At 47.7% G+C, this 19243-nt stretch overlaps 2 protein-coding genes across 2 annotated transcripts in view; one reads left to right on the top strand and one right to left on the bottom strand.

Annotated features, from left to right (window-relative positions):
- Nucleotides 1–19243, bottom strand: part of CSMD2 (CUB and Sushi multiple domains 2) — a gene marked incomplete at both ends in the record, with an annotated part of 666422 nt that overhangs the window by 461587 nt on the left and 185592 nt on the right.
- On the top strand, nt 12238–15003 carry LOC309977488 (serine/threonine-protein phosphatase 1 regulatory subunit 10-like; the record flags this gene model as incomplete). The annotated part of the gene is given in 6 exon segments (XM_082863610.1): nt 12238–12360; nt 12364–12562; nt 12565–14217; nt 14220–14459; nt 14598–14804; nt 14807–15003. Coding segments are annotated over 6 exon segments (2619 nt in total).

Genomic DNA, 19243 nt, shown 5'->3' with positions numbered 1-19243 from the left:
CAAAAGCCCCAAATCCGCGAAGGCAGGACTACGCGCACCCCACCCCCGCGCACTGTTCAGAGCAGCCCGGGGCGCAGAGGACGCACTCAGAGGTACTTGTTACATCAAAAAGGAGTTGCTGTCTTCCATTCCCCTCCAACGCAGAATAAAACCCAAACCCCTCAGCGTGGCCTCAGAGGCAGCAGCCTTGCATGTTCCAGCCCCCGCCCTCCTCTCTGTTTTCCTGTCCCACCTCTAGGTGACCAGCTCAGTCCCAGGCTGCCTGGGACCAGGTTTAGTACAGAAAGCCCCATGTCCCGGGAAAGCCTGGGTCAGGACACAGCAGCACAGTTGGTCACGTGCCCCCTCCCTCCCCACTGAGCCCCTGTCTCCTGCCACTGAGGCCTTCTGGCAGCTCCTCAAACGTGCCAAACTCAGAGCCACCCAAGCAGGTGCACTGGCATCACTCAGGTGTCTGCTCAAGCGTCAGCTCCTCGAAGAAGCCCTCTTGGACTGGTCCGTCCACAATAATTCAACTCACCGCTCTCTTTCCCTGGCCCTGTTTCTGTGCACTGCTTATTCCACTCTGAAATTCAATTATTTACCTGTTGACCTGAATCCACACTAGAAGTCAACCTCCATAAGAGCAGCGACCATTTTTCACTGCTGGGTCCTAGTGCCGAGGACACAAGTTGAATGAATTAATGAAGTCTTATCTTCTACCTGGACTTCCAGCCCCTCTCCAAATACTGGTCACCATAAGACGGCAGCCCTCTGGGTCTCAGGGTCCACCTACCTTGCCCCTGGCCCCTTCTGTGGTCCCTGGTGCTCCCAGCACCAGCATCTCCTGTCCACTTCCTCCATCTGAAGCTGTGCCCCTCACCCGACGCTTTCCTCCTGATGAAGCCCCAGGAGGGGTCTCGACCTCACCCCCGCCTCCTGTGTACTGAAACTGTCTTTCATCTGTCAGGTCCGAGAAATCTCACACCTGCTCTGCCTCCGGCATCCCTCACTCAATTATTCAGCACACAAAACGCACAGGAGCCCGTTGCACTCGCACAGACGTTATCAGACCACTGGCTCGGAACCTTGGAGCTCTCCGGCAGCCGCTTCTTCCTAATTATTCACTAATTTATTTTAGAACTCTATGGAGCAGCCTGTTCCAGGCATCAGGGACAGGGAGATGGATCAGACTCAGACCCCGCCTTCCAGGGGCTCGTGGCCTTGTCGGGGAGACAGATGTATAAGCAAATAATTACAGGAAGACGAGGCGGGGCTGGAGCAGAAGCCTGCACCGGGTGCTGGGGGAGCCCGGGGGCCACAATCACTTCGCACGGAAATGGAAACTTATCTGCCAACCGTTCTGAGCTCGAGAATCAGACGCTTCCTCTCCCAGCTAACAATCTTTCCGGAGAATGAGAGTTTTCTAGTTCTTTCTTGGTGTTTTGCAGAATCTACGCATAGGTGTTTAGAAGTCACCCCCAGATTGGGGACAAATCTGGTTTGAAGGCGACTCTGGAATTAGTAAGATATTGGGAGGCAGTGCTCCAGGGCGCATGCCCAGGGGGGACAGGGTCTGGAGTGGGCCATGTCGCCCATCCTTTCTCTGATATCTGTGTTGGCTCAGACAAGCCTGGGTCAGGGTTTCTGTCTCCATCTCCTGTCCTTCTCTCCCATTCCCAGCTAGCACTGGACCTTGAACTAAATCCAGCCGATCAATGTGACAGAGAGCATCACTGTCTGCCAACCCCTTGCTGGCCAGCTGGAGTCCTACTTTCAGAAGACAGAGTACCCAGAACTCTCTGGCTTGCAGCGCCCCTCTGCCTGGTCTCACCCACTGGGTCAGACCCCTGCAGATAGGTCAGGGGATGTTTGGGGCTCTGCAGTTATGCTGCTGCGCACCCTCATTACGATCAGCGGCTTGATCCCTTCCCCCAGTTCAAGCCCAGCCTGGCCCCCAACCCCGCCCCTTCCCCACAGCCTGCCACCGATGTCCCATTATGCTGCGGAGGGCTGGACGGCTGTGTTCACTGGGAATCGGGTCTCCTGGCCTGGTGTGCCCTCTCCTGTTTGGAAAGCAGTGGCCGCCAATGTTTCAGTGACAGTTGGGACAAGCGGCTCCAAGCAGGCTTCTGGAGTCAGACAGACCCAGGCTCCAGCTGAGCTGTGTGACTTTGTGAAATCTACTGCACCTCTCTCATCCTCAGGTGCCTCATCTGTGAAATGAGAGTTATTAAGACTCAGGGGTGTTGAAAGAATTAAATGAGATAGATCATGTAAAGTACTTATCACAGATCCTGGCACATAGTAAGTGCCCAATAAATGGTACGTAGCTGTTTAGGCTGGGATGGAGAGCATTCAGCAAGTGCATGCGGGCTCAGCTAGAGGGAGAATGTTCAGGCTCTTTTGTTCAGGAACTCTGACTGCAGGGCCCAAGCCTCACTCTCATGATTCCCATCTTCTTTGCATATTTCCTCCCCTCCTTGAAGGTTTCATCTACTTTTTTTTTTTTTAACATCTTTATTGGAGTCTAATTGCTTTACAATGGTGTGTTAGTTTCTGCTTTATAACAAAGTGAATCAGTTATACATATGTTCCCATCTCTCTTCCCTCTTGCATCTCGCTCCCTCCCACCCTCCCTATCCCACCCCTCTAGGTGGTCACAAAGCACCAAACTGATCTCCCTGTGCTACACGGCTGCTTCCCACTAGCTATCTATTTTAGGTTTGGTAGCGTATATATGTCCATGCCACTCTCTCGCTTTGTCACAGCTTACCCTTCCCCCTCGCCATATCCTCAAGTCCATTCTCTAGTAGGTCTGTGTCTTTATTCCTGTCTTACCCCTAGCTTCATCCACTTATAATGAGGGTGAGCTGATCTGCCTAGAAGCAGTCCCCGGGGCATGGAAGAGCGAGTGCTATAACTGGGCAGTATTGCTATTTGAGGGTCTGGTTCTCTCTCCCAGAAGGGTTGGGGGGGGCGGGGACATAAAGATTTAATTTGGTAAAAGCAGGACTCTGCAAATGCACCTGCTCTGTGGGAACCAGCCACCTCCAAGCAAGGACCGTTAGGTCAGCCTGGGTTCTCGTAGGGGGTTTTTAAGCTGAATTCACTTGACAAACATCTGATTTACAAACAGCCCCGCAGTAATAAATTTATTACCGCTCCTCTGCTCGAATGCTCCAACAGCTTCCCTTCTCAGAGTAAATGCTGAAGTCCTTGGGAAGGCCTGCAAGGTCCCACACAAACTCTTCCTCATCTGCCCCCCTCTCTACTGCTCTACTCCCACCCCCCGCTCCTGCCTCAGGGCCTTTGCACTTGCAGTTCCCTCTGCCTGGAACCATCTTCCTCCCAAAGATCAGAAGGTTCACTCTCTCACCTCCAACAGCTGTTTCCTCAAATGTCAGCTTTTCTGTGAGATCTTTCCCCACACCTTGCCCCACCTCTCCTCATCTAACACATTCTGTAGTCATTTAACTTGAGTGTTTATATTCTCTAGAATGTAAGCTCCTTGGGGAAGAGGCTTCTGATTCGTGCCTTCCTATTCTGAGCACTAGAGCAGTGCCGGGCACATAGCTGGCCCTCAGTAAATATCCGCTGAATGAATGAATAAGTGAAGGAAGGAAGAAAGGGCAGGCACCACCCACCTGAGAGCCCAGATCCTGCTGTCACAGGGTGAGAGTCCAGATCCCGCTCTCCTGCCTTCCTCGCTGTGGCTCCCAGAGTGATCTCTCAAATGCATCCCTGACCACATCACTCTCTTCCTTAACATCCTTTATTGAGTCCCTCACCCAATAATCTGTGCTGCACCCAAGCCTTCCCGGGAGAGGGAGAGCCACGTTTGGGAAAGGGTAGTGTCATCATTTGATGAACTTTTCCCTTATCCTCAAGGAGACCTTCAAGATAAAGGCGAAACTCCTCCGCAGGGCCTGTGTCCTGCCTCTGTGTCCTCTCCTACGTTCTTTGCTTTACAACCCCAAGCTGTAGGCAACGGACCACCAAGATGTTCCCGTTCAGACGCTGGTCTCTCCATCCTCTGTGCCTTTGACCTTGGAGCTGCCCATTTTGCCTGGACCACCTTCCCTGGCATCCTCCATCCTCCTTACCCTGGAAAACTCCTGTTCAGCCTTCTAAATGCCATTGCCTTGTGTGTGATCAGCTGTCACCTGGCTGAGACATTTCCCCTGACTGCGCCCAGGCTGGGTCTGGCAGCCCTGCTCTGAGCACGCCTCCTCGGAACACCTACCGTCCACTGCTGCGTGTTTTCCCACTGCATGGCACATCTGCAGCTCGGCACCGCATAAATATTTGCAATTTATCTTTTAATTTCTACACTTCTGGTGCCTAGTAAAACTTGCCTGGCACATGTTGGGCTCTCTGGAAACGTCTGCTGGATGGAAAATTAAGCAACTGGAGTGGCACAATGACAAAGGTTCTAGAATCCTCAAGGTGCTAAGGCTTTTTGAGATAATTCTGGGACTCACACCTCCCACTCCCAACAAGACTTCTGCTTTTCTGTTTCTATTCCTGAGGATGGGGACCCAAGCCTCCTCTCTCCTCTGGCCCTGCCCAGGGGGACTGATGTACGACCCTTTCCCCTCATATGAAAGCCCCTCCTCTGGACCCCAGAGGCCACTGATGTAGAACAGGGGAGGGGCAGTGAGTTGCGGCACGAGATAGGTCTGGGTTACAACCTTGCTTTGCCCCTAACAAGTTGGATGACCACGAACAGGTTATCAGATCTCTCTGGGATCCGTTTCCTCATTTAGAAAACAGCGACACTCCTAACACTTCCACCTGCGCTGCCTGTGTCCCCCTTGGTCACCTCTATTTAGCAAGCAACTGCTTGGTAAATCTCATAGGCTTGAATCAAAGTCACCCAGGATGGAATTAGAATTCTTCTCCCCACTCATCCTCTCCCCCTTGACCATGAAGCTCAGTCCCCCATGTTCCCCGCTTCCCCTACAAGTCCTCTTGGGACGAGGCCTGATAAAAAGGCCTATGGTTTTGCATCCTACCTGATTTGTGAGGCCTCATCAGAGCCCAGCATCCCTGGCTTTACTGCCATTTGGCTTTGAAATAATGCCAGAGGACAAATGCCTTCCATGCTTAGTGCCCTAAACACATGACCTTCAGGAGTAGGTCCAGGGTTCTCATTAAAGAGTCTCCTTGGGTGCCGGGAACCCTCTCCTTATTTTCAAATTGCCCCAGCCAAGGCCAGTGGGTAAAGGCCATTGGATGGATGCCCCTGTGCCTAGGCCAATGCTCGGGGCTGTCAGAAAGTGCTGGATAACTGTGGTCCCTGCCCTTAGGGATTCTCATCTAATGTCTAGGCATACCAACCCTCCAAAACCACTGCCTGGTCACCAGTGTATTACGCATGCACAAACAGCTACATAATGTGCAAAGCCCAGTGCAAAATACAGAGCCCCTTGTTCAAAGCATGGTTAAGAACTGCAAGACAGAAGACTGGTTCAAGATGACGGAGTAGAAGGACGTGTGCTCACTCCCTCTTGCGAGAGCACCAGAGTCACAACTAACTGCTGAATAATCATCGACAGGAAGACACTGGAACTCACCAAAAAAGATACCCCACATCCAAAGACAAAGGAGAAGCTGCAAGGAGAAGGTAGGAGGGTGCAATCACAATAAAGTCAAATCCCATAACCACTGGGTGGGTGACTCACAAACTGGAGAACACTTATACCACAGAAGTCCACCCACTGGACTGAAGGTTCTGAGCCCCATGTCAGGCTTCCTAACCTGGGGGTCTGGCAATGGAAGGAGGAACGCCTAGAGAATCAGACTTTGAAGCCTAGTGGGATTTGATCGCAGGACTTTGACAGGACTGGGGGAAACAGAGATTCCACTCTTGGAGGGCACACACAGAGTACTGTGAGCATCAGAACCCAGGGGAAGGAGTAATGACCCCATAGGAGACTGAACCAGACCTACCTGCTAGTGTTGGAGGGTCTCCTGCAGAGGTGGGGGGTGGCTGTGGTTCACCGTGGGGACAAGGACACTGGCAGCAGATGTTCTGGGAAGTACTCCTTGGAGTGAGCCCTCCCAGAGTCTGCCATTAGCCCCACCAAAGAGTGGGGTAGGCTCCAGTGCTGGGTTGCCCAGGCCAAACAACCAACAGGGAGGGAACCCAGCCCCACCCATCAGCAGGCAAACAGATTAAAGTTTAACTGAGCTCTGCCCACCAGAGCAACAGCCAGCTCTACCCACCACCAGTCCCTCCCATCAGGAAGGTTGCAAAAGTCTCTTAGATAGCTTCATCCACCAGAGGGCAGACAGCAGAAGCAAGAAGAACTACAATTCTGCAGCCTGTGGAACAAAAACCACATTCGTAAAAAGACAGACAAAATGAAAAGGCAGAGGACTATGTACCAGATGAAGGAACAAGATAAAACCCCAGAGAAACAACTAAATGAAGTGGAGAGAGGCAACCTTCCAGAAAAAGAATTCAGAATAATGATAGTGAAGATGATCCAGGACCTCGGAAAGAGAATGAAGGCAAAGATCGAGAAGATGCAAGAAATGTTTAACAAAGACCTAGAAGAATTAAAGAACAAACAGAGATGAACAATACAATAACTGAAATGAAGAATACACTAGAAGGAATCAATAGCAGAATAACTGAGGCAGAAGAACAGATAAGTGAACTGGAAGACAGAATGGTGCAATTCACTGCCACAGAACAGAATAAAGAAAAAAGAATGAAAAGAAATGCAGACAGCCTAAGAGACCTCTGGGACAACATAAGACACACAAACATTCACATTATAGGGGTCCCAGAAGAAGAGAGAGAGAAAGGGCCCCAGAAAATATTTGAAGAGATTATAGTTGAAAACTTCCCTAACATGGGAAAGGAAATAGCCACCAAAGTCAAGGAAAAACAGAACGTCCCAGGCAGGATAAACCCAAGGAGAAACACGCCAAGATACATAGTAATCAAACTGGCAAAAATTAAAGACAAAGAAAAATTATTAAAAGCAGCAAGGGAAAAATGACAAATAACACACAGAGGAACTCCCATAAGGTTAACAGCTGATTTCTCAGCAGAAACTCTACAAGCCAAAAGGGAGTAGCATGACATACTTAAAGTGATGAAAGGGAAGAACCTACAACCAAGATTACTCTAGCCGGCAAGGATCTCATTCAGATTCGATGGCGAAATCAAAAGCTTTACAGACAAGCAAAAGCTAAGAGAATTCAGGACCACCAAACCAGCTCTAAAACAAGTGCTAAAGGAACTTGTCTAACTGGGAAATACAACAGAAGAAAAGCACCTAAAAAAACAAACCCATGACAATTAAGAACATGTTAACAGGAACATTCATATTGATAATTACCTTAAACGTGAATGGATTAAATGCTCCAACCAAAAGACACAGACTTGTTGAATGGATACAAAAACAAGACCCATATATATGCTGTCTACAAGAAACCCACTTCAGACCTAGGGACACATACAGACTGAAAGTGAGGGGATGGAAAAAGATATTCCATGCAAATGGAAATCAAAAGAAAGCTGGAGTAGCAATACTCATATCAGATAAAATAGACTTTAAAATAAAGAATGTTACAAGAGACAAGGAAGGACACTGCATAATGATCAAGGGATCAATTCAAGAAGAAGATATAGCAATTATAAATATTTATGCACCCAACATAGGAGCACCTCAATACATAAGGCAAATGTTAATAGCTCTAAAAGAGGAAATCGACTGTAACACAGTAATAGTGGGGGACTTTAACACCTCACTTACACCAATGGACAGATCATCCAGACAGAAAATAAAGAAACACAAGCTTTAAATGACACAATAGACCAGATAGATTTAATTGATATTTAAAATTTATATTTTCATTCCATCCAAAAACAGCAGATTACACTTTCTTCTCAAGTGCACATGGAAAATTCTCCAGGATAAATCACATCTTGGGTCACAAATGAAGCCTTGGTAAATTTAAGAAAACTGAAATCATATCAAGTATCTTTTCTGACCACAACATTATGAGATTGGAAATCAATTACAGGGAAAAATATGTAAAAAACACAAACACATGGAGACTAAACAATACATCACTAAAAAACAGAGAGATCACTGAAGAAATCAAAGGGGAAATAAAAAAATACCTAGAGACAAATGACAATGAAAAAAAGATGATTCAAAACCTATGGGATGCAGCAAAAGCAGTTCTGAGAGAGAAGTTTATAGCAATGTAATCCGACCTCAAGAAACAAGAAAAGTCTCAAATAAATGTTCTAAACTTACACTTAAAGGAACTAGAGATAGAAGAACAAACAAAACCCAAAGTTAGTGGAAGGAAAGAAATCATGAAGATCAGAGAAGAAATAAATGAAATAGAAACAAAGAAAACAATAGCAAAGATCAATAAAACTAAAAGCTGGTTATTTGAGAAGATAAACAAAATTGATAAACCTTTAGCAAGATTCATCAAGAAAAAGAGGGAGAGGACTCAAATCAATAAAATAAGAAATGGAAAAAGAGAAGTTACAACAGACACCACAGAAATACAAAGCATCATAAGAGACTACTACAAGCAACTCTATGCCAATAAAATGGACAACCTGGAAGAAATGGACAAATTCTTAGAAAGGTATAACCTTCCAAAACTGAACCAGGAAGAAGTAGAAAATATGAACAGAATAATCACAAGTAATGAAATTGAAACTGTGATTAAAAATCTCCCAACAAACAAAAGCTCAGGACCAGATGGCTTCACAGGTGAATTCTATCAAACATTTAGAGAAGAGCTAACACCCATCCTTCTCAAACTCTTCCAAAAACTTTCAGAGGAAGGAATACTCCCAAACTCATTCTATGAGGCCACCATCACCCTGATATCAAAACCAGGCAGAGATACTACAAAAAAAGAAAATTACAGACCAATAGCACTGATGAAAATAGATGCAAAAATCCTCAACAAAATACTAGCAAACGGAATACAGCAATACATTAAAAGGATCATACACTATGATCAAGTGGGATTTATCCCAGGGATGCAAGGATTCTTCAATATACACAAATCAATCAATGTGATACACCATATTAATAAATTGAAGAATAAAAACCATATGATCATCTCAATAGATGCAGAAAAATCTTCTGACAAAATTTAACACCCATTTATGATAAAAACTCTCCAGAAAAAAAAAAAAAAAGGTTATGAAGTACCTAGAGGCAAGATGGGCATAAAGACACAGACCTACTAGAGAATGGACTTGAGGATATGGGGGGGGGAAGGGTAAGCTGTGACAAAGTAAGAGAGAGGCATGGACATATATACACTACCAAATGTAAAATAGATAGCTAGTGGGAAGCAGCCGCATAGCATAGGGAGATCAGCTCGGTGCTTTGTGACCACCTAGAGGGGTGGGATAGTGAGGGTAGGAGGGAGGGAGATGCAAGAGGGAAGAGATATGGGAACATACGTATATGTATAACTGATTCACTTTGTTATAAAGCAGAAACTAGCACACCATTGTAAAGCAATTACACTCCAATAAAGATGTTAAAAAAATAAATAAATAAAAAATAAAATAAAAAACTTTTCAGAAAGTAGGCATAGAGGGAACCTACCTCAATATAATAAAGGCCATATATGACAAACCCACAGCCAACATCATTGTCAATCGTGAAAAACTGAAAGCATTTCCTCTAAGAATAGGAACAAGACAAGCATGTCCACTATTGACACTATTATTCAACATAGTTTTGGAAGTCCTAGCCACAGCAATCAGAGAAGAAAAAGAAAGAAAAGGAATACAAATTAGAAAAGAAGAAGTAACACTGTCATTGTTTGCAGATGACATGAAACTATACATAGAGAATCCTAAAAATGCCACCAGAAAACTACTAGAGCTCACCAATGAATTTGTTAAAGTTGCAGAATACAAAAGTAATGCATGGAATTCTCTTGCATTCCTATCCACTAAGAATGCAAGATCAGAAAGAGAAATTAAGGTAACAATCCCATTCACCATTGCAACAAAAAGAATAAAATACCTAGGAATAAACCTACCTAAGGAGGTAAAAGACCTGTACTCAGAAAACTATAAGACACTGTTGAAAAAAACCAAAGATGACACAAACAGATGGAGAGATATACCATGTTCTTGGATTGGAAGAATCAATATTGTGAAAATGACTATACTACCCAAAGCAACCTACAGATTCAATGCAATCCCTATCAGATTACCAATGGCATTTTTTACAGAACTAGAACAAAAAAACCTTAAAATTTTTTGAGACAGCCAAAGCAATCTTGAGGGAAAAAAACGGAGCTGGAGGAATCAGACTCCCAGACTTCAGACTATACTACAAATCTACAGTAATCAACACAATATGGTATTGGCACAAAAACAGAAATATAGATCAATGGAAGAGGATAGAAAGCCCAGAGATAAACCCATGCACCTATGGTAAACCAATGTGTGGCAAAGGAGGCAAGGATATACAATGGAGAAAAGACAGTCTCTTCAATAAGTGGTACTGGGAAAACTGGACAGCTACATATAAAAGAATGAAATTAGAACACTTTCTAACACCATACACAAAAATAAACTCCAAGTGGATTAAATACCTAAATGTAAGACCAGACACTGTAAAACTCTTAGAGGAAACCATAGGCAGAACACTCTATGACATAAATCACAGCAAAATCTTTTTTGGCCCACCTCCTAGAGTAATGGAAATAAAAACAAAAATAAACAAATGAGACTTAATGAAACTTAAAAGCTTCTGCACAGCAAAGGAAACCATAAACAAGACGAAAAGACAACCCTCCAAATGGGAGAAAATATTTGCAAACAAATCAACGGACAAAGGATTAATCTCTAAAATATATAAACAGCTCATGCAGCTCAATATTAAAAACACAAACAATCCAATCAAAAAATGGGCAGAGGACCTAAATAGACATCTCTCTAAAGAAGACATACATATGGTCAAGAGGCACATGAAAAGATGCTCAACATCACTAATTATTAAAGAAATACAAATCAAAACCACAATGAGGGCTTCCCTGGTGGTGAAGTGGTTGAGAATCTTCCTGCTAATGCAGGGGACACGGGTTCGAGCCCTGGTCTGGGAGGATCCCACATGCCGTGGAGCAACTAGGCCCGTAAACCACAGCTACTGAGCCTGCGTGTCTGGAGCCTGTGCTCCACAACAAGAGAGCCCGCGATAGTGAGAGGCCCGCGCATCGCGATGAAGAGTGGCCCCCGCTTGCCACAACTAGAGAAAGCCCTCACACAGAAACGAAACGAAGACCCAACACAGCAAAAAGATATAAAATAAATTAATAAATTCCTACCTCAACATCTTCAAAAACAGAAAAAGAGAAAAAAGAAATAGCAGAAAATTTCAAATTAGGCATGAGCATGAATTAAAAAAAAAACGACAATGAGGTGTAGTTTCTAACCAGTATCACCTCACACGGGTTAGAATGGGCATCATCAGAAAATCTACAAACAACAAATGCTGGAGAGGGTGTGGAGAAAAGGGAACTTTTGCACTGTTGCTGGGAATGTAAATTGATACAGCCACTATGGAGAACAGTATGGAGGTTCCTTAAAAAAACTAAAAATAGAATTACCATATGATCTAGCAATCCCACTACTGGGCATATGCCCAGAGAAAACCATAATTTAAAAAGACACATGCAGATTCTGGGGTTCGTTTAGAGGTTTGAATTTTCTCAGAGAAAGACGGGCCGGCCACGAGGAGAAAAGGAACAAGCCACAGCAACATCTAAGCCCCTGAAAGGATCCTGAGAGAGGGGGAAAGGGAGAACAGCAGCCTCCAGCCCCCCACTTGTGTCTTCTGCCCCTTCCCACCTATCTTGCCCACCCCACCAGCCCACGCTGCCTGGGACTTGAAATCTGTGGCCGAAGGACCGTCACCACATAACTTCAAAAATAATCAACCACCCTCCCTTCCCAAACCCACCCAAATTCACTCATCCAGAGTTTACTTTTTTTAATCCACTCAGAACTTTTTTTCTACGACCCCCCTCCCTACATGGAGATGGGTAGGGGGGGAATGAATACTGAGTTGGCCTTTACTTTTTTTGAGGAGACTTTTTGATCCAAGGAGGCTCCCCAAATAATTGAGTTTTGGGTCCTGGTTGGTTGTTTTATTTTTTTTCTCCAAAATTTTAACCCCCTCCCCCGCTGAGCCCAAGCTGCTGACGTCGCAAAAAAATTGCATAAAAACCTCGATCATGGGTTTGGGTCCCATGGACCCCAAAGAGCTTCTCAAGGGCCTGGATAGCTTCCTTAACCGAGATGGGGAAGTCAAGAGTGTGGATGGGATTTCGAAGATCTTCAGTCTGATCAAGGAAGCATGAAAGAGAGTGAGTCGATGCACTTACTTGAACATTCTCCTGCAGACCCGTTCACCAGAAATATTGGTCAAGTTTATTGATGTTGGTGGTTACAAGCTTCTTAACAATTGGCTGACATATTCAAAGACAACCAACAACATTCCCCTCTTGCAGCAAATTCTACTGACCCTGCAGCACCTATCACTCACTGTTGACCACCTCAAGCAGAGCTCCGGAAATTGGCCTCAGTCCTTGTCAGCGACTGGATGGCTGTGATCCGCTCCCAGAGCAGTACCCAGCCTGCTGAGAAAGATAAGAAGAAACGGAAAGAAGAGGGAAAGAGTCGAACCACCCCTCCTGAGCGACCGTTGACTGAGGTGAAGACTGAGACTTGGGCTAAGGAGGCCCCGGAGAAGAAGAGGGAGAAGCCCAAGTCCCTCCGAACCACGGCGCCCAGTCACGCCAAGTTCCGCTCTACCCGACTAGAGCTGGAGACCCCGTCTTCGGTGCCTGTGAAGAAGAATGCCTGTGCAGTGGTGGTTTCTGACAAGTACAACCTTAAACCCATCCCCCTCAAGCGTCAGAGTTCCACAGCTGCCCCAGGATATGCTGCGCTCCCTGCAGAGAAGAAATACAAGCCGCTCAACACGACACCCAATGCCACCAAAGAGATCAAAGTGAAGATCATCCCGCCACAGCCTATGGAGGGCCTGGGCTTTCTGGATGCGCTCCACTCAGCCCCTGTTCCAGGCATCAAAATTAAGAAGAAGAAGAAGGTGCTATCACCCACAGTTGCCATGCCAAGCCCATTTGAAGGGAAAACGAGCACAGAACCAAGCACAGCCAAACCTTCTTCCCCAGAGCCAGCACCTCCTTCTGCGGCTATGGACACAGAACGTCCAGGGACCCCAGTTCCCCCTGTTGAAGTCCCAGAGCTCATGGATACTGCCCCTTTGGAGCCAGGAGCTCTGGATGCAAAGCTAGTGGAGAGTCCCGGAGATCCTAGCCAGCTGACCTGGAAAGGCAGGAAGAGGAAAACTGTGACCTGGCCCGAGGAGGGCAAACTGAGAGAGTATTTCTATTTTGAACTGGATGAAACTAAACGAGTGAATGTGAATAAGATCAAGGACTTCGGCCAGGCAGCTAAGCGAGAGATACTGTCAGACCGACACGCGTTTGAGACGGCCCGGCGTCTGAGCCACGACAACATGGAGGAGAAGGTGCCCTGGGTGTGCCCCCGGCCCCTGGTGCTGCCCTCGCCTCCTGTCACCCCTGGAAGCAACAGCCAGGAGCGGTACATCCGGGCTGAGCGGGAGAAGGGGATCCTTCAGGAGCTCTTCCTGAACCAGGAAAGTCCTCACGAGCCTGACCCTGAGCCCTATGAGCCTATCCCCCCAAAACTCATCCCCCTAGATGAGGAATGTTCCATGGATGAGACCCCATATGTTGAGACCCTGGAGCCTGGGGGGACCGGTGGCTCACCCGATGGGTCAGGCAGTTCCAAGTTGCCTCCTGTTCTGGCCAATCTTATGGGAAGCATGGGTGCCGGGAAGAGCCCCCAGGGTCCTGGAGGAGGAGACATCGATGTGCAGGAGATGCTCACCTCCATCCTGGGTAGCCCTAACATTCATCCCTCAGAGGAACTGCTGAAGCAACCAGACTATTCAGACAAGACCAAGCAGATGCTGGTGCCTCATGGACTCTTAGGCCCTGGTCCCATAGCCAATGGTTTCCCAGCGGGAGGCCCTGGGGGTCCCAAGGGCATGCAGCACTCCCCCCCTGGGCCTGGCGGACCTATGCCAGGTCCCCATGGAGGCCCTGGGGGCCCTGGTGTGCCAGTGGGTCCACGTCTCCTCGGTCCCCCACCCCCTCCCCGGGGGTTGATCCCTTCTGGGATGGCCCAGGTGACCCCATGCGGGGTGGCCCAATGCGTGGGGGACCAGGTCCAGGGCCATACCATAGAGGCTGTGGTGGCCGAGGCAGGAGTGAACCACCTTCTCCTCCTCCTCCATTCCGAGGGGCCGGAGGAGGTCGCTCTGGAAGAGGACCTCCAAATGGACAAGGGGGCCCCGGTGGGGGCATGGTCGGAGGTGGTGGGCATCATCCCCATGAAGGTCCTGGTGGGGGCATGGGTGGTGGGCATCACCCCCATGAAGGTCCTGGCGGCGGCATGGGTGGTGGTGGTGGACATCGTCCCCATGAAGGCCCTGGTGGGGGCATGAGCAGTGGCAGTGGACATCGTCCCCATGAAGGCCCAGGCAGTGGCATGGGCGGTGGGCATCGCCCCCATGAAGGCCCTGGCGGCGGCATGGGTGATGGCAGTGGCCATTGTCCTCATGAAGGCCCTGGTGGAGGAATGGGTGCTGGTGGTGGACATCGGCCCCATGAAGGCCCTGGACATGGGGGGCTCCATGGCCACCGGCCTCATGATGGCCCTGGTCACCGAGGCCACGACCATCAAGGGCCACCCCTCATGAGCACCGTGGCCATGATGGCCCTGGCCATGGCGGAGGGGGCCACCGACGGCATGATGGAGGCCACAGCCATGGAGGAGACATGTCAAATCGCCCTGTTTGTCGACATTTCATGATGAAGGGTAACTGCCGCTATGAGAACAACTGTGCCTTCTACCACCCGGGTGTCAATGGGCACCCCCTGCCCTAGGGACCACCTGCCCACCCCGCCCACACCCCTGTGGACTGCAGCCTTGCTCCTTCCGCCCTTTTATGGCTTCTGTGAGGCCCATTTTCCCCTTTCCCCAGCTGATGAGGCGCCGGCCCCCTCACTGCCCACCTGCCTGGGTTCCTGGGGGTTTTCTGACGCCTGGTGTGCATTGATGTACATATTTTCCTCCAGTCTGGGGAAGAGAGAGACTGGACACATTCCGTACCCTGGGCGGCTGAAGAGGAGGCCCAGTTGGCTTCACTTTTTGAGGAGATTTGCCCTTTATGCCAAGCGCCTCTCCGGTATTACCCTTTATGCCTGAGAACCTAAAGCTGGTTATCCTGGAGAACACCTCTCCTCTCCTCTTGTGGGTCCTCCACATGCACACAGAACTCTGACACGGGATCAGCTGCACTTATGAAATCATCCCAGCCAAGTTCATGCTTCCTCGTGGGGTGGGGAGAGGGTAAAGGGGGCATTGTGGATCCCACTGCACTGAGAGGACTCAGTCAGGCTGGATCTGAGCTCTGGAACACATCATCCCCACTCCTCCCGACACAGGCTTTACATTGAGTCCTTTCTCAAGTAAGACTCTGCAATCTTCCGTGAACACCCAAGTTTGCATCATGGGTCTGCCAGGTTCAATGATGGCAAATTCAGGTCGGCATCCGGTGAAAAGTTTTAGCTGGTATAGGTGAGGCCATTGGTGGTGGTCCACCCTTGCCTGCAGCTCATTCTGGAAATTAAAACACTTCAGTGAGACCAGCTTTTCATCAACTGAAGCCCGGCGTGCTGGACATGCCAGTCACACTACACGCACTGCCTCTGGGAGTTAGCGTGCTCCTGGCCCCCCTCCCCCCGGAACCTTGTGGGTGTGAGGCCTCCAGCTCTCTTGCCCTGTCAGCCACCTCTGAATCCCCACCAGGTGCCTTCCTGGGTGGATTCGATAAGATGCCCTGCCCTCTCCCAGCCCTCTCCTTCACCTATCTCACCACAGTTGTTTTCTATGAAAACAGTGGATCAGTTGGGTTTTGTGCATGGTCTTGGGTTAGAGCCACAATGGATTTGACAATGAGTAGTTTCTTTTTTCTTTTGGTTTTGTATATTTTGTACATTAACAATAAATAGTGGAAAGAGAAGTATTTAATAATAAAAAAAAGAAAAGACACACGCACCCCGATGTTCATTGCAGCACTATTTACAATAGCCAGCTCATGGGAACAACCTAAATGCCCATCGACAGACGAATGGATAAAGAAGATGTGGTACATATATACAATGGACTATTACTCAGGTATAAAAAGGAATGAAATTGGGTCATTTACGGAGACGTGGATGGACCTAGAGACTGTCATACAGAGTGAAGTAAGTCAGAAAGAGAAAAACAAATATCATATATTAACGCATATATGTGGAATCTAGAAAAATGGTACAGATTAACCAGTTTGCAAGGCAGAAATAGAGACCCAGATGTAGAGAACAAACGCATGGACACCAAGCGGGGAAGGTGGGTGGGGGGGAGATGAATTAGGAGATTGGGATTGACATATATACACTAATATGTATAAAATAGATAACTAATAGAACCTGCTGTATAAAAAATAAATAAAATAAAATTCAAAAGAAAAATGAATTGCAAGATAGCAGCAGTGGAGCATGAAACCACGCAAGGGGCCCTGGTGCCCTGTGCGACCACACAGGCCTTACACCCCTGAAGCTGGTCCTGAGTGCAGGGAATTATGAAAAGGGCGCATCCTCTCCACGGGCCGAGAAGCAGCAAAATGAAGGTTGGGCTGAGGAGGATGGAAGAGAATTCTGGCCTTCAGGGGTTCACAGTCTCATGGGGGACGCAGAGAGAAACCAGCAGGTAAGCCCAGCACAGAGCCCCAGGCCCAATGGCCGAGGCATGGCAGTAGCGGCAGGAACTTCAGGAAAGCAGCTACCCGGCTGTGCAGAGGCCAGGGGGAGGTCAGGGATGGCTTCCAGGAAGAAATGATTCAAGATCTGGATTTTATAGGACAGGAAACCTACGAGGGTCCCTGAACTCCCAGGGAGTCCCTGGTCCATTGAATTGGACCTTGGATCTCTCATCCTGACCCCAGACTCCAGCTAGCCCACTAGCCATGAAACCTTCAAGACCTCAGCTCCAGCCCAACCTTGGTCCCACCTGCACATCTAAACCACAGCCATAGAGGTTTTCTGCCCTTAGGGCTGCAAATCCTTGAAGGCTCAGTCTCCATAAAGAGAACTTTGACCCAGGACACCATTCCTAATGATACCGAGGCTTAGATTTGAATCACATAGGAGGGAGACATTTGTCTAGTGGGCAGACCTGGCTGACGAGTGGACATCTCCGGTTCTCTGGGGTTCTCTTCTTGGGTGTATGCAGTGATTCCTGTGAAGTGATGAAAATCTTTATTTTATTGTGAAAAATCATTTCCCAAAATAAAGCCAACCGCCCAAGGTGGCAATGGAAGTGAAAAGTAAGTGAGGAGTCTAAGGAAGTGATGGGTTTTAGCTAGAAACTAGAAGCCATGGGGGAATTAAGGAGCGGATGTGGAATCTGACGGTGGCTCTGACTTGTGAGTGTTTGAAAACAAGGCAAAGATTTATGAAATCATTTCAGCAAGTGCTTCAGCCAGGGCAAAAATTGCTCACTGAGTGGGAATGAATACTTTGGTGACTACTCAAAAGGCGGTTGAGTATTGTAAGAATTTGCCCAGGGAACCCAGGATTCTCCGTGGAAATGCTCTTGGAATACGGCTGGGAGCCCCATTAACATTTCCATAAAGCACTGGGTGGCAGAGGCAGTCGTGTGGCTATGGGCTGACTCTAAGCACAGGAAAGGTTTAAACGTTCTGCAAAGTGTCTTCCCTTTGCCACAAAAGTTAATAGGGGCGTGGCATTATCATTCATCATGACCTCCTTTCAGCTTAGAAGCTTTGCTTCAACTCTGCATGAATGCTGGTTGAGTAATGATAGGAGGCAATGGAGAGGGGAGTTTATTTTACTGGAGAATTAATTTTAATATTTTATAAATGGCTCTGGTCTTTAGTAATGGAATCATTAAAGATCTGAAGAGGTCATCAAAATACTTTTTTTTTCAAGTACACACTCTACTAATTTAAGGGGGGAAATGTCCTATAAAGATACTTGAGGATTTGGGAATGTCAACTTCTCAGAATACACCCTGCTTGAATTTCAAGGATCTACACACAAAAGGATGCTCACTCACCCTAGCGTGAACATACCCAGGTATATTCTTGCTTAATCAGGCAGCACACCTGCACTCACAAGTTCAAGCGTGCACACCCCCCTTTCCCTACATCATGTAGATATCTCTACAGACTTCTTTCTCTTTCTATGTGATGCCACTTCCTCCTCTTTCTACTCCTCAGGTCAGATCCTAGCCAAAGGTCCATAAACGTCACTCAACAGGTGTTCTAGTGGTATCCCGAGGAAAACACATGAGCTCTTTGTGATCACCCCCAACCGCCACCCCACCACAGGTACTAACCTGAGCTTCCAAGTTGGAAAAAACATCCCATAGGGCCTGCCCAGGGTTATTGGGGCCAACTGGCTTAGAGCAACCTGCTAAAAATGCCTCATTTGGGGCAATGGGTCACTGAGAAGATCCCAGGTCACTCTGCTTCATTCCTGTTGTACTTTCAGATCTCCAGTCTGTGAACAAGAGCCTTGCAGCAGGACAAACACTCGAGATAGAGGAAGGAGGGCTGGTTTGAAGGGCTCCATCCTCTAGGATAACAGAAACTCAGGAGGATACCAAGTCTTCCCTGGATGGTTTTCTGCAAGGAGGACAGAAAACCACAGGTGAAGGACCACCCCGTTGGAGCACTCTTAGATGCTAAAGCATGGGAACCGTGCACACCTGTTATTTTCTCAACCCCTGGCCAACTGTAACAAGCAAGGTAAATGCGATGGGACATATTCTGAGGGCACCCACGCTGGTTCGGCACCTATCTGTTCTCCAGCTATGAAATTAAGTCTTTGCTAAACTTTCTCTTAGGTGAATATAAAGAATAACAGCAGATGTAAGTGAGAGAGAGGCTGAGTTGCTCTGCATTGGCTTCAACCTGTGGCCAGCATGATAGACAGTGGAAGAGGGATGAGATGGAGAACCAGAAAATGTGGCTTCAAGGACCAGCCATGCAACTGGTCCGCGAGGTCATGTGATCACTCAGACTTTCAGTCTGAGTTAATGGAGGTGTGTTGTTTTAGG

The sequence above is a fragment of the Leucopleurus acutus genome (assembly GCF_964270905.1).
Source record: "Leucopleurus acutus genome assembly, chromosome: 2".
NCBI lineage: Eukaryota > Metazoa > Chordata > Mammalia > Artiodactyla > Delphinidae > Leucopleurus > Leucopleurus acutus.
This window is presented reverse-complemented; position numbering and strand designations above follow the sequence as displayed.